This window comes from Schistocerca gregaria, chromosome 1 (genome assembly GCF_023897955.1).
Source record: "Schistocerca gregaria isolate iqSchGreg1 chromosome 1, iqSchGreg1.2, whole genome shotgun sequence".
Lineage (NCBI taxonomy): Eukaryota > Metazoa > Arthropoda > Insecta > Orthoptera > Acrididae > Schistocerca > Schistocerca gregaria.
In genome coordinates this window covers 897,494,464-897,507,507 of record NC_064920.1, presented here as the reverse complement: position 1 = coordinate 897,507,507, position 13,044 = coordinate 897,494,464, and the positions used below count along the sequence as shown (strand labels likewise).

General features: G+C 39.1%; 1 protein-coding gene across 1 annotated transcript in view; it reads left to right on the top strand.

Moving 5' to 3' along the window:
* Positions 1-13,044, top strand: part of LOC126274332 (pre-piRNA 3'-exonuclease trimmer-like) — a 209,310-nt gene that overhangs the window by 127,823 nt on the left and 68,443 nt on the right. The window contains exon 10 of the mRNA XM_049977104.1: positions 10,641-10,729. Within this exon, the coding sequence (XP_049833061.1) occupies positions 10,641-10,729 (89 nt within the window). The remainder of the gene's footprint in view (positions 1-10,640; positions 10,730-13,044) is intronic.

Here is a 13,044-nt window from a genome sequence, read left to right as displayed (position 1 = left end):
TAATCTGTCCTGGTCAAGTTTGAATTCTTTCCATAACTCATAGACATTTTTCTTAGTGTCATTGAGTACGTAAGAGAGAATTGTAGACAAGTTGTTGGAGGTTACCCTCACAGCAACTTTTCTGTCTACCATCTCCTCTACCTGTTCCTCCAAACCGCTTATATTTATGGTGTCTGATGTTGCTAGTTTCTCCTTAAAATCCCTTTCCATGATATCAACTCATATGTTGATATCTGCAGTTTGCAATTGTACAAAAGAAATTATCTTATCTTGTTTCTCAATACTATCCTTCAGGGTGTGCAACCTCTGATTTACCACATCGAAGGTGACATTGCTTATACTTTGAAATGATCTTAACTTTTCAACAAGTGCTTTTTCTACATTATTACATTTATCTTCAATGTAAAATTCTAATTTTTTAGTTTAATCTTGAAGTTGCACATCCTGTCTTGGGTTATATTCAGTAAACATTTGATTCATCTGGACAATAAAGGAATTACGTAATTCACCCTTCAAATCTAATAGCAAATTCTCCACTTTATCATTTAATACATCAAACTTAGAATCTAAAGCTTCACCCTGCACTTATAACTTTTCACTTAAACTAGTACTTATTTCATTTACCAAAGAGGCAATTTGAGCAGTTGAAGTTACACTCTGTGCTTCTAACTTTTCACTTAAAGTATCATTCAGTTCCTTTCTTAAGGAAACACTCAGTTCCTGTCTTAACGATGCATTTTGAGCATTTAGTTATTGTCTTAAAGAAGCTGAATCTGCTCTCTGTTCTTGTCTCTGGTTATCTAATTTAAGGCTTAGTGCTTTAATTAGATTTGCTACCTCAGTCCAGTATGGCATTTACTTTGTTACAGTCATTGCCATGGCTGGCTCTGAAGTTTGTTGATCTATAATTGTATGGATCTTGGACATAGTGATCATCTAAAGAAAGTTCACCCCTGAATACAGTAACCATAATAACAGTTTATCGTGCAATGGTCTCCTCAACTTTACCAAAAAATTATTGTTTTTCGCTCACCCAACATAAAGATTTTGGCTGCATCGGTGAGCAAGTGTAGAATCGGCACCGGTGAATAGCGCAGGTACCACAGCGTTGAATGTTGGTTGCAGCATCGAAGAGCAGACACGAAGTCAGCAACAGTGAACAGCAGTTGTTGCAGTCAGCAATGGTGGCACGTTACTGCGCCAGCGTCAGCGGCTTGTTACTGCGTCAACATTATTGGCTAGTTACTGCTTCGACATCAGTTGGTTACTGACTCGCACAGGCACGATGTGCATGGGTGAGAAATACTTCCTCCTCACATCAAAAACTCCTTAATCAAAAAGTTGAGATCTTCTCTCCATTCTCTTGGCATTATTACTTTTTCCCATCTTACATTGTGTTGCATTCACAACTTTCTTCCTTTGGTTTATTGGATACCACGCAATTACTCGAAACAGTTTCTCAGTCTTGTTACCACTGGTTGTTATGGCAACTCTCAATATATTCTTGTCTCAATTTACATTAAAAAAAAATTCCTCCTTTTCAAGTCCTGATCACGTCCGTTGCCACGTTCTGGCAGTTTCTAGCGACTAGAGGAAGCAATGTGGTGTGGGTGTGCACGACTTGCATGTCCCCTTCATCATTGGACTTACTTGGAGGTGTTTTGCCGATCTTATTTTCAGGATAGTTGGCTGCGACAATCTGCCCAGTTTCTTCTCCGAAGATATGATGCTGATTGGAGGAATTTTCTCTACTCTTAAAATGATTGCGTACACTCAGGATACTTTTAAATCAATCCTGCTGTATTTCACTTCCACAAACAGAACACCACATAACAGTTTTCACATAAATGAATCACATTTCGTAAGCCCAGTGACTCTCGGTCCATCAGAAGCTATTACATACTTTTACAATAAATACGCTTCCAAAAACCTCTCAAGGTTCTCGCAAGTCCACCACCCCCAACTCTAGACAGTCAGTCAGTAAGTAAGTAAAAGTACCGTATTTACTCGAATCTAAGCCGCACTCGAATCTAAGCCGCACCTGAAAAATGTGACTCTAAATAAAGGGAAAAAAAAAAAAAAATTCCCGAATCTAAGCCGCACCTGAATTTTGAGACTTGAAATTGAAGGGGAGAGAAAAGTTTCAGGCCACACCTCCAAATCGAAACAAAGTTGGTCCATTGTAATATGAGACACAATTTAGGTCGAATGAATGATGATACAGCTACAGTAGTTTGGTTCGAGTCGTAAGCTTAGCAGTTTAGCTTTACCAGATATCCATTGCTATGCATCAGGCACTCCGTCTGTATTTATATGGGTAACCTTCCTTTTTCACGTGCTTCATCTGGTTTGAATCAATTGCTTATTTTGCTTTGATCTGATAGGTGCCATTTCCTTTGTTATAGGTGTTTATGTCACTCTAGGCTGAAAATGCATTACTGTACTGTGTCATGCATTGTTTGTCACAGGCTGATAGTGTGTGTTTATGGCCTGTCGCCGCTCGCGGCATGGCTTGCTTTTCTGCCCGCTACCGCCGCTTACAATTAAAAGAGAGAGAGAGAGAGAGAGAGAGAGAGAGAGAGAGAGAGAGAGAGAGAGAGAGGAATCATCTCATTAGCGAAACAATGGCAAGAGACTGCTATTTGTTGTTACTTACACTGCTGCTTTCTTTGATAATGATCACCAAGAACCAAATAATACACTGCGTATGACATAACATGTTCTGAACGAGAGTTAGACGAAAAGTTTTCTCCGTTTGAAAATCTTTGCGGCCGCTTCTTTAGTACATCAAATTCTGCACAGAAATTAGTCATCTTAGATTTAAAAATCTATTCAGTTGCTTTGCTTCATTTCTGACTGTATCACTATTAGGCATAAGAATAATACGAATATAAACATGACACGATACGTATATTCTTCCGTGTTTGCTGTTGTCTCACTCCAGTTTCGTAGTTTATTAGGCAGACAGGATTTAAATGAGATAGCAGCAAACACGAAATACACTCCTGGAAATGGAAAAAAGAACACATTGACACTGGTGTGTCAGACCCACCATACTTGCTCCGGACACTGCGAGAGGGCTGTACAAGCAATGATCACACGCACGGCACAGCGGACACACTGGGAACCGTGGTGTTGGCCGTCGAATGGCGCTAGCTGCACAGCATTTGTGCACCGCCGCCGTCAGTGTCAGCCAGTTTGCCGTGGCATACGGAGCTCCATCGCAGTCTTTAACACTGGTAGCATGCCGCGACAGCGTGGACGTGAACCGTTTGTGCAGTTGACGGACTTTGAGCGAGGGCGTATAGTGGGCATGCGGGAGGCCGGGTGGATGTACCGCCGAATTGCTCACACGTGGGGCGTGAGGTCTCCACAGTACATCGATGTTGTCGCCAGTGGTCAGCGGAAGGTGCACGTGCCCGTCAACCTGGGACCGGACCGCAGCGACGCACAGATGCACGCCAAGACCGTAGGATCCTACGCAGTGCCGTAGGGGACCGCACCGCCACTTCCCAGCAAATTAGGGACACTGTTGCTCCTGGGGTATCAGCGAGGACCATTCGCAACCGTCTCCATGAAGCTGGGCTACGGTCCCGCACACCATTAGGCCATCTTCCGCTCACGCCCCAACATCGTGCAGCCCGCCTCCAGTGGTGTCGCGACAGGCGTGAATGGAGGGACGAATGGAGACGTGTCGTCTTCAGCGATGAGAGTCGCTTCTGCCTTGGTGCCAATGATGGTCGTATGCGTGTTTGACGCCGTGCAGGTGAGCGCCACAATCAGGACTGCATACGACCGAGGCACACAGGGCCAACACCCAGCATCATGGTGTGGGGAGCGATCTCCTACACTGGCCGTACACCTCTGGTGATCGTCGAGGGGACACTGAATAGTGCACGGTACATCCAAACCGTCATCGAACCCATCGTTCTACCATTCCTAGACCGGCAAGAGAACTTGCTGTTCCAACAGGACAATGCACGTCCACATGTATCCTGTGCCACCCAACGTGCTCTAGAAGGTGTAGGGCAACTACCCTGGCCAGCAAGATCTCCGGATCTGTCCCCCATTGAGCATGTTTGGGACTGGATGAAACGTCGTCTCACGTGGTCTGCACGTCTAGAACGAACGCTGGTCCAACTGAGGCGCCAGGTGGAAATGGCATGGCAAGCCATTCCACAGGACTACATCCAGCATCTCTACGATCGTCTCCATGGGAGAATAGCAGCCCGCATTGCTGCGAAAGGTGGATATACACTGTACTAGTGCCGACATTGTGCATGCTCTGTTGCCTGTGTCTATGTGCCTGTGGTTCTGTCAGTGTGATCATGTGATGTATCTGACCCCAGGAATGTGTCAATAAAGTTTCCCCTTCCTGGGACAATCAATTCACTGTGTTCTTATTTCAATTTCCAGGAGTGTAATACATGGCAAAATGTTTAATTTCGTATTATTCTTATGGTGAAGACAATACTGCATGTGATTCACATTTCATCAGGTTCCTGTTAGCAACCATCTCTTCTCACAGGAAGGAAAAAATTCGGAACGTAGAGTTGGCCATATTGACAAACATCACAAACAGTTTTGCCAGTTGGATTTTCGTAGTAGTACATTGAAATTCTACTACATTCGAAGATGAACAATATGGAATTTGTATTTACTTTGTTGGATAATGTATGAAACTGCAGTGGTCGAAACTCGGGGCGGTGAAAAAAAAAGCTCGTCCTCCACCTTTCTTTCTTTCTTTCTTTTTTATTTTTTTTATTTTTTTTATTTTTTTAAATTTATTTACTGACCCAGAGGTTTCGGCGCCAGTATTTATCTTTGTACCTACAAAGCATGCCTTAGTAGCGCTACATATATTCGACAGCAGAAGTTAGTTGTGGCGGCACCTACTAACATTTTTCAGAACTTCCGCTTGCTTTGCACTTGATTCTAAGCCGCAGGCGGTTTTTTGGATTACAAAAACCGGAAAAAAAGTGCGGCTTAGATTCGAGTAAATACGGTAAGTGTCTTTTCTTTTTCTCAGTTCACCTGTTCACAATAATGATTGACGTAGCACTGTCACGGAGTAAGGTGCGCTTGCTCCTAGTGCTGTGTGTGTAATTTCTATGACGAGCAAGGCAACTTGCCCGCACCGATCCTCCCATCAGTATTGCCGTATTCTCCTGATACACGCCCATCCTGCACACACAGAAAAAGGTGGCGAGGTAGACACATCTCCACTCTCTCACCCTCATACTTAAAATATCGGGTGTTTGATACGGTGGAAAGCTGAGTATCTCTAGAATTTACACCGAAATTCTTGAGGCCCTACAGTAGCATAAAGTTCACTACAATTTCATTTAATGCATAACTGGTGTCTATAATCTCTGCAATTCGCCAGTCACAGTCATACAGACACACCACAAACACCCCCGTTCTCAGGTTGTGAATCTTTATATTATCCTGTTGTTTCTGAGGTTTTGGCCGAACCAACGAAATTTCTTCTTTCTTGGTCTTTAAAGTGCTTGCAATATAAGTTCGCCCATCACTTCGAGACCAAAATGTGTTTTCTGAATTCCTTTAACAGGAGTAGTTTGTTTGGACCATTCTTCTTTTTTCTTCTGGAATTCTTTGATTTCCTCTTTTGAAAAAAGAATGAGAGCTGTGTAAGTATAAGATTTCATGACTCTTGTAAAATCCTCAGAATTCTGAATCGCAGTTGTATTTGGTCTGAAAAGATTATGTTTTATAGCGTGGTGCTTCAGCAGGCCTACTACACCGTCCCAAGGCCCCTTTCCGTGACCAGTAACACTGTATACCCAGTCAGTTGGCACAAGTGACTTACTTGATTCAAAGAGGTTAGGAGCACCATCAGAAATAATGATGATCTTCTCTGCCTCTGTTTGCAGTTGAAGAATTTTGTGCATTGCTAATGAAGCATGTGCTGAGTCATGTATTGTGTCATCACTTATAACTGCAATATTTGTGGTCTTGTTTTGAAAATATGTCACTCCTGTAAAAATTGAAACCTGGCCGTTACTCAAATGATACCCTTGTACTTCTTGTGGGAGGATTACGGACCAGTTCTCAGCAAAATCACAGTAAAGCAACAAACCTAGTTCTTCAGCCTGTACACAACCTTTCATTTCTGCAATGTGTTGCTGAAAATTCTTCAGATGCTGGTGTGTTACTGCTTTCACCGAGCATTTCCCAGGTTCATCAGTGAAACTGCCAAAGGCAACAGTTTTCTTAATTATTTTATTTTCTTCCCATGTCGCATATGTAATTTCTGCAGAGTTATCTGTTACACCTTCCAGGCCAAGTGTGTGTAAAGATAGTCTTTCCTTTCCAAGGCAGTCACCACATTCTTGAAAGCACCCAAGTCACTCACTTTACATCACAGACTACTGACTTCACACACAACCAAGGTGTCAGTGTTACATGCTCCAGTAAGGTCTTCAAAGTTACCACCCAAAGTTCAAAATTTGTGCAGTACACACACAAACTGAGATCTCTAGGTGGGCGTGGAACTACCCACTTGGATCACAGTGCATAATATATTGATCTTTCAATATGTGAAGTTATAAAGTTGCTCTTACAAAAGTTTCTTTAATACTGCAAGTCATGTAACTCTTTACTTTCACAACTTTATGATCTTCAGCTGTTATTTGTTGGCACTCTGGCAAGAACAGTCCCATTTATCTTCCAAATAAAATGACTACACTAGTTTAACTTGAGCTGCTTCTACAGAGTAACTATAATAGGGATCTGGTCTTCCAAAGACTCACATTTCTTGGTTTGTCTACTATGTACTTTGATACTGCTGTCTTTGAAAATATCCCTGGAATAATGCAATGTAGTATGCACAATATTCAACAGCTGAATTGATATTTGTGAAAAATTCCTGGCAACAGGTGCAAGAGTGCTTTGGTTCATTTTCTTCTGAAGATGGAATTTCTACTTTGCAGAGTGTGATCAGTTTTGCTGTATATTTTCATCCATAGCTTTAGTAATTTCTCCGTGCTTTCTTCATGCTTAGAGCTTATGACTTGACTTCACTGACAGCGCTTTCTTACACCTACCTCTGTAGTTGATTGATTAAGGATATTAAATTCTTACTCTATTGATGCAAAATCTGTGTCATCCGTACCATGGGATGCTTCATCTTGTTCAGATATAATCATTGTTATTATTCTGCCAAAACATTTAGAACACAAACACTTTGAAACAAAGACTTCAAATGAGGACACATATTCCCAACTTGAAACAAGTCTGTTTTTTTGTTTGCTTTATATATCACTCTTTATGGATATGCAAATAGTCAGCACACTTCACTCTCCTGTGGCCCCAGTCAGGAGACACTTCAAACAGCCCTTTTCACAAAACATACTGCACTGCAACTGTGTCAACTGGAAAAATTCTCATGAAAACACAGAACTCACGGGATGATCTCAGATTTCTTAGAAGCCTCTTCAGTAAACAAATTAGCCCTGAACAACTACAATACAGAAATATGTAATGAACAACCACGACAAATAAACTGAGAAGAAACTACACAAAGCATAAGAAATGTCTGCAACAAAGGAAGTGATAAGAAATAACTGCAACAAAGACAATAGAAATAAACGTTGTAACTAAGAAATTAGTAAGAAACTTCAGTGAAGACATACATTACCCTTTAAAGTTAAAAAAGATTTTTTAAAAATAAAACCTGTTCAACTTAAAAGTGGAAGCTCTCCTTTACATACAATATAGTACTACATGCCACCAATCAACAGAAAAAAATTAACTTTTCTGAATTGGCATTTAAAAAAAAAATCTGTAAATTATTAAAAACAAAAATTTAAAAATTTGACATTAAAAGAACTTTGACAGATATGCCCAAGCGGAGGATACTATTGTAATCATAAAGCAATTATCTTTCAAATACAAAAACTCTAACAAAATATCTAGAGCATTACAGAGATACAGCATTAAAAAAAAAAAAAATTCTGGAATTCACATCTTCAAAATGTGTCACCTTTGAAGGCTTGTATCTTGGGGCAGGAATTTTATGGAGAACACAAAAAATGCGTGTTTCTTACTTACACCTGAACTTTAACATATGCTAAATTCAATAATATCTGAAACTGTGAAGGTAAACCCCCCCTGCCTGAAGTGATACGGATTATGCCTCTACTATTGCTTCTTTCTGTTCCATGGTACCTATCTTCTTGTTCTTATTCTTTCCCTTTTCCTCCTCCTTTTATTGCTCTCTTGTATTCTCTCATATTCTTGTTCTACATCTTGAAATTGATCCATTGTTAGATCTTTGGCCAACACTACCACAACCTCTTAAAATTTACAGTGGATGTTGCAACTTTCTGCATTTTTGAAATCCCATGAATCTCCTTGTTCCTTGAGATAGATATCCTCCTCATTATGCTCCACAGGCTTGGGGAGGCATCTGATCAACATTAATACTATGCAAACCACTGTTAGGTGCATGGCGGAGGATACTTCCCATTGCACTACATATTAAAATTTCATCACATTCCATTTGTGTTCTGTGATTAGTATATTATTATGTTTTTAGTCACTACGGGAGTCATTGTTGGGAGTTGCAGCATATTCTTAGATTTCTCATTTAACTTTGGCTCTTAAAACTTTGTAATTTGCCTTTTGTGAGGTAGTTTGTATCTTTAACTCCAAGCATCTGCTATTTTAGGTTTTTCAACATTTCTTATATTCTCTCCCATGGGTCAAATGAAGTTAAGATCATTTGTGCTGCCCTTCTTTTTGTATGTTTAATATTCTCTGTCAGAACTACGGGGTACAATATTTTAGCAGCAATTTCCTGAACAGACTGACTGCATTTTCCCAGTATGCTACCAATGAAGCAATATTTGCCACCTGCATTACCAATAATTGATTCTGTGTGATCAAAGATTCCATTCAGTTCCTCACAAATTTTTGTACCCAGATGTGTTTAGGAGTTGACTGATCTCAACTATTACTCATTAGTTTTATGATCCTGAACATTTAAAGCAAGTTTGAAATTTTTTCTACATCTGAACAAATATTTGTGTGGTGTACTTTCTGGTCATCGACTAGAATATTTGTTTCTTTTCCTCAAAATTTGGTTTTGTGATGCATACATATTTGGTTTTGTGATGCATACATATTATTGGGTTTTGTGATGCATACATATTTAGCGGTCTTCTGGTAATTGTTACCTCCGTCTACCTGTATATTCTCTGTTCCTTTACGTGTCCACATTTCACAATATTTGCCTTTTGTAGAATCTCTTGTTTGGTCTGTATGTCTACCATTTCCATCAGCTCCATTGTGATGGTCGATGCTGATTGATATTCGTTATGCAGTCTGATTTAAGTTGGACACTTCCCTGTTTGTTCTCAAATGGTTGTTGCGTACAATTCCTTCTTGCTACTAAATATAATCTTATAAATATCAGATGAGTTCAGTCTTGATGTATTGGAAGCACAGCTACCATTCATTGTTCGCTGCTATTTCATTATCCATCTCATTTAAATATTTTTACTGCCTTTCACTACTCATCCTTTTTGTTGATGCCATCAGCTGTAAGCATTGTTACTGTTCTTCCAGATCTCAGGTGTCGCTTCCCTATGGTAATCATGGAACCCTACATTTATCAGATGTCAGAGTTTGGGTGAATATTTTGAAGCACAATTTAATGAAGAGTGTAGTTTAAGCAAATAACTTTATTTACAGAACAGGTAATTCAGTGAACTTGGAGAGCAGGAAGCCACATGCACTGTTTGTCACTTCTGAGTGCCATTACATTGGTGGACTGTTTATGTTTAGTCATTACGTTCTGTCTCATAGTTTCCTGTAACTTTCAAAAGTTGCTCTCTCACCAAGCTAGGCATAGTCTTGCTAAAATAAAATACTAGATTTTGTTTAAGATAAGAGACAATTGTGATTTGGTGAAATTGCTTAATTATGTCATGTTAAGTGATGCATCCATTACTTCTTTGTAGAACAGCTGCATAATTATAAATGAAAAAAACAATATTCTATATGTTGTACAGTATACTCAAGATTGTGTTTCATGGAGTGATTATTCTTTAGGGTATTTGCAATTTATTGGAGCTGATATAATCACCTCAGTCACACCTATCACTTTGTCTCATAAGACTCTAAAACATGAAATACATTGCTAACCATCCTTCCTCTAATGCACTTGTGGCCTCCATTATGTCATCCACATTAAATCAGATGTTATGTGGCTGCATGGAATGATGTCAGTCAAGCCTTCATCGTCTGAGTTGAAACTTCTTTTTTAAAACAATGCCTAATAACTTCACTGTTCATTATACAGTAGTATAAATCAGAAAGCATGGTTTTAGTATTGAAATAGTCCGTGTAGTCTCACCATGTTTAAATTGTGCGAAGTCAAAAGTTAACTTTTGGAATGAATAAAACCTAAAGCCCTTAATGCAGAAAGTACTGAAACATTTCATTTGGTCTGTGTTTTGAAGATGGTTGTAATATTGAAACTAAAATTGGCAGTGTTCTGTTTATTTAAACATCTGCAGGGGCTGGGGGGGGGGGGGGTGAATCTGTTGTATTTGTTGTCATTCCAGCCAGTAATCATATGGTAGCAGCTGTATTATACTTGTGCCTTGTTTCAGGTTTATCTTCTCTTTTCTCAATATGATGCTGTTGATGTTACTCTGTATTCCAAGAATTCTGCTCTTGTGGCAATTGGAAACTCCAGAAGGTAACTTTATATAACAAATTCATGCATGTGTGTGTATGTCTGTGTGCACACAATTGGTTATATGGTGTAGCAGTTAAGTTTATGAGGCTTTAGATTTTTATGTTGCTAATCAAGTGAATAATTATATATTGTTATGACTTTTATTTACCCAAGTATTAAGTTGTGAGAGGGCAATATTATGAATGTCTAAAGAATATACCAATTACACTCAATTGATGCGGTAGGAATTTGTACAAGAAAACATATAACTGAAAGTTTCACACACAACAGGGTTTCCCAAGTTGTCTTAAGTAAGAAGTGAATAACTGCTCCATGAAAAACTGTTAATAACATGACTCTCTTTGTTTCAACATTTTCATGATGCTAAATACCTTTTAAATTTTATTATGGTTACTATGTTATTAATTATGATTCAGAATTGAAATAATCACTGAATAAAACAAGTTTTCCTCATTTTTAATAATTTTATTAACCTTCAAAAGAATGAAGGCGTGTTATCGAAGTACCAAGATTCTCACAATGTTCCGTCAGAGGAAAAATCTGGGAACCCCTGAACTAGAGAATTAATGTTTAATAATGACTGTAAACTATTTGTACTTCTTGGATAGTGGACTTCTGTTGAAATTATTCTATTGTCTGATGTCTCCACTCAGTTAACTTTTTGGTTTTTGTGTAAAAAGTGTTTAAATGAAAATTTACAAAACGCTGTCTGGTTGAAATTTGCATGTGCTGTGTTTTGATAACGTAGTGAGAAATCTAGAGATACATGTGTAGTATTGTCATCTCACCCTAAAAAGTGAAAACCTGTGTCCTTGGCAGGCAAGGTGATGCTCATGGTCTTTTCTGACATCCGAGGTTCAATATTCAACAAATTCCTCAAGCACAGAAAAACCATTATCGATGACTTGTGCTGTGAGACACTCCATAACTTATGCAAGTCCATCAAGAGCAAACAGTCTGGGCTGCTCATAGAGTAATTGATTCTGCTTCATGATAATTTGTGTCCACATGTCTCTGAGGTCACACAAATTTAATGGCTAAGTTCAGGTGGGAGCAGCTTGAGCATCTGCCCTACAGCCCAGACATGTAACCCTGTGACTTCCATGTGTTTGGCCCACTAAGAAAACATCTCAAAGATGGAGCACTGGCTCCTATCACAGCCACTGGAATTTCTGGGAACAGGGAATACTTCAGATTATACTTTAGATTATGAAACAGTGGGATAGTTGTGCTCAGGTGTGTGGTGATCACTTTCAGATAAACACTTCAAATCATACCCACAGCATCGTTTTGTACCTTTTATTTTGAACAGCCCTTCCTGGAGTTTAATTCCATCTCTTAACACTAGAATTTTCATTCTTAAAAACACAGTTGTAACTTGGTCCTCCATAATCTATTGATTTATACTTCCAAAAACATCTCTACAAACTTAGAATATCTTTTAAGTTGTTTTAAAGAAGCTATAATGGTAAATGTTCTTAATCAGGTAAGATAACTATCGCATAACATATTAAACCAAATACAAATGTGAGTCAGAAAGTAAGGTACAAAGATATTCCATGACTGTCAAATTGTCAGCTTTTTGATGTCAACACTAAGATCACAGCTTTAGCATGCAGTTGACAGCTGGAATGTATTACAGGTCAGGCCTATGCTGCTTCATTTGTGAGATGATTGTCTTCTGCGGGTATGCAAAATATTTCCATGTTGTAACTGCAATCAAGTCAAAATCAGAAATCAGGATTGTCAATGGAGTAAACACTTAGCACTGAATGCACATGTGCACGTTCCTGTGTGTGTGTGTGTGTGTGTGTGTGTGTGTGTGTGTGTGTGTGGACATAATCTAACATCAGACCACTGAATAAAGTGGAGAGGAAGGTGATGACTGTTCTTGGACTCTGTGAATAATGCCAAGGGGAAAATGATGAGTCTTATCAGTAAATCAGGCTTACCACTTAACTCCATTAAGGGTCTTAGAGTATTAGTAGATGTGGCACCATTACTATATGTAATTCTTCAGGTACACAGGGGAGGCATTTCTCTAAGGCCTATAGTTAATAATATTAGTGAAAACTTTATTTTATTTTATTTTTATTTTTAAGTCATCAGTCTTGTGACTGGTTTGATGCAGCCCACCACGAATTCCTCTCCTGTGCCAACGCCTTCATCATCTCGGAGTAGTACTTGCTACATACATCCAGAATTATTTGCTGGATTTACTCCAATCTCTGTCTTCCCCTACAGTTTTTATCATCTACAGCTCCCTGTAGTACCATAGTTAATAATATTAGTGAACCTATATAGCAGCTTGCAAA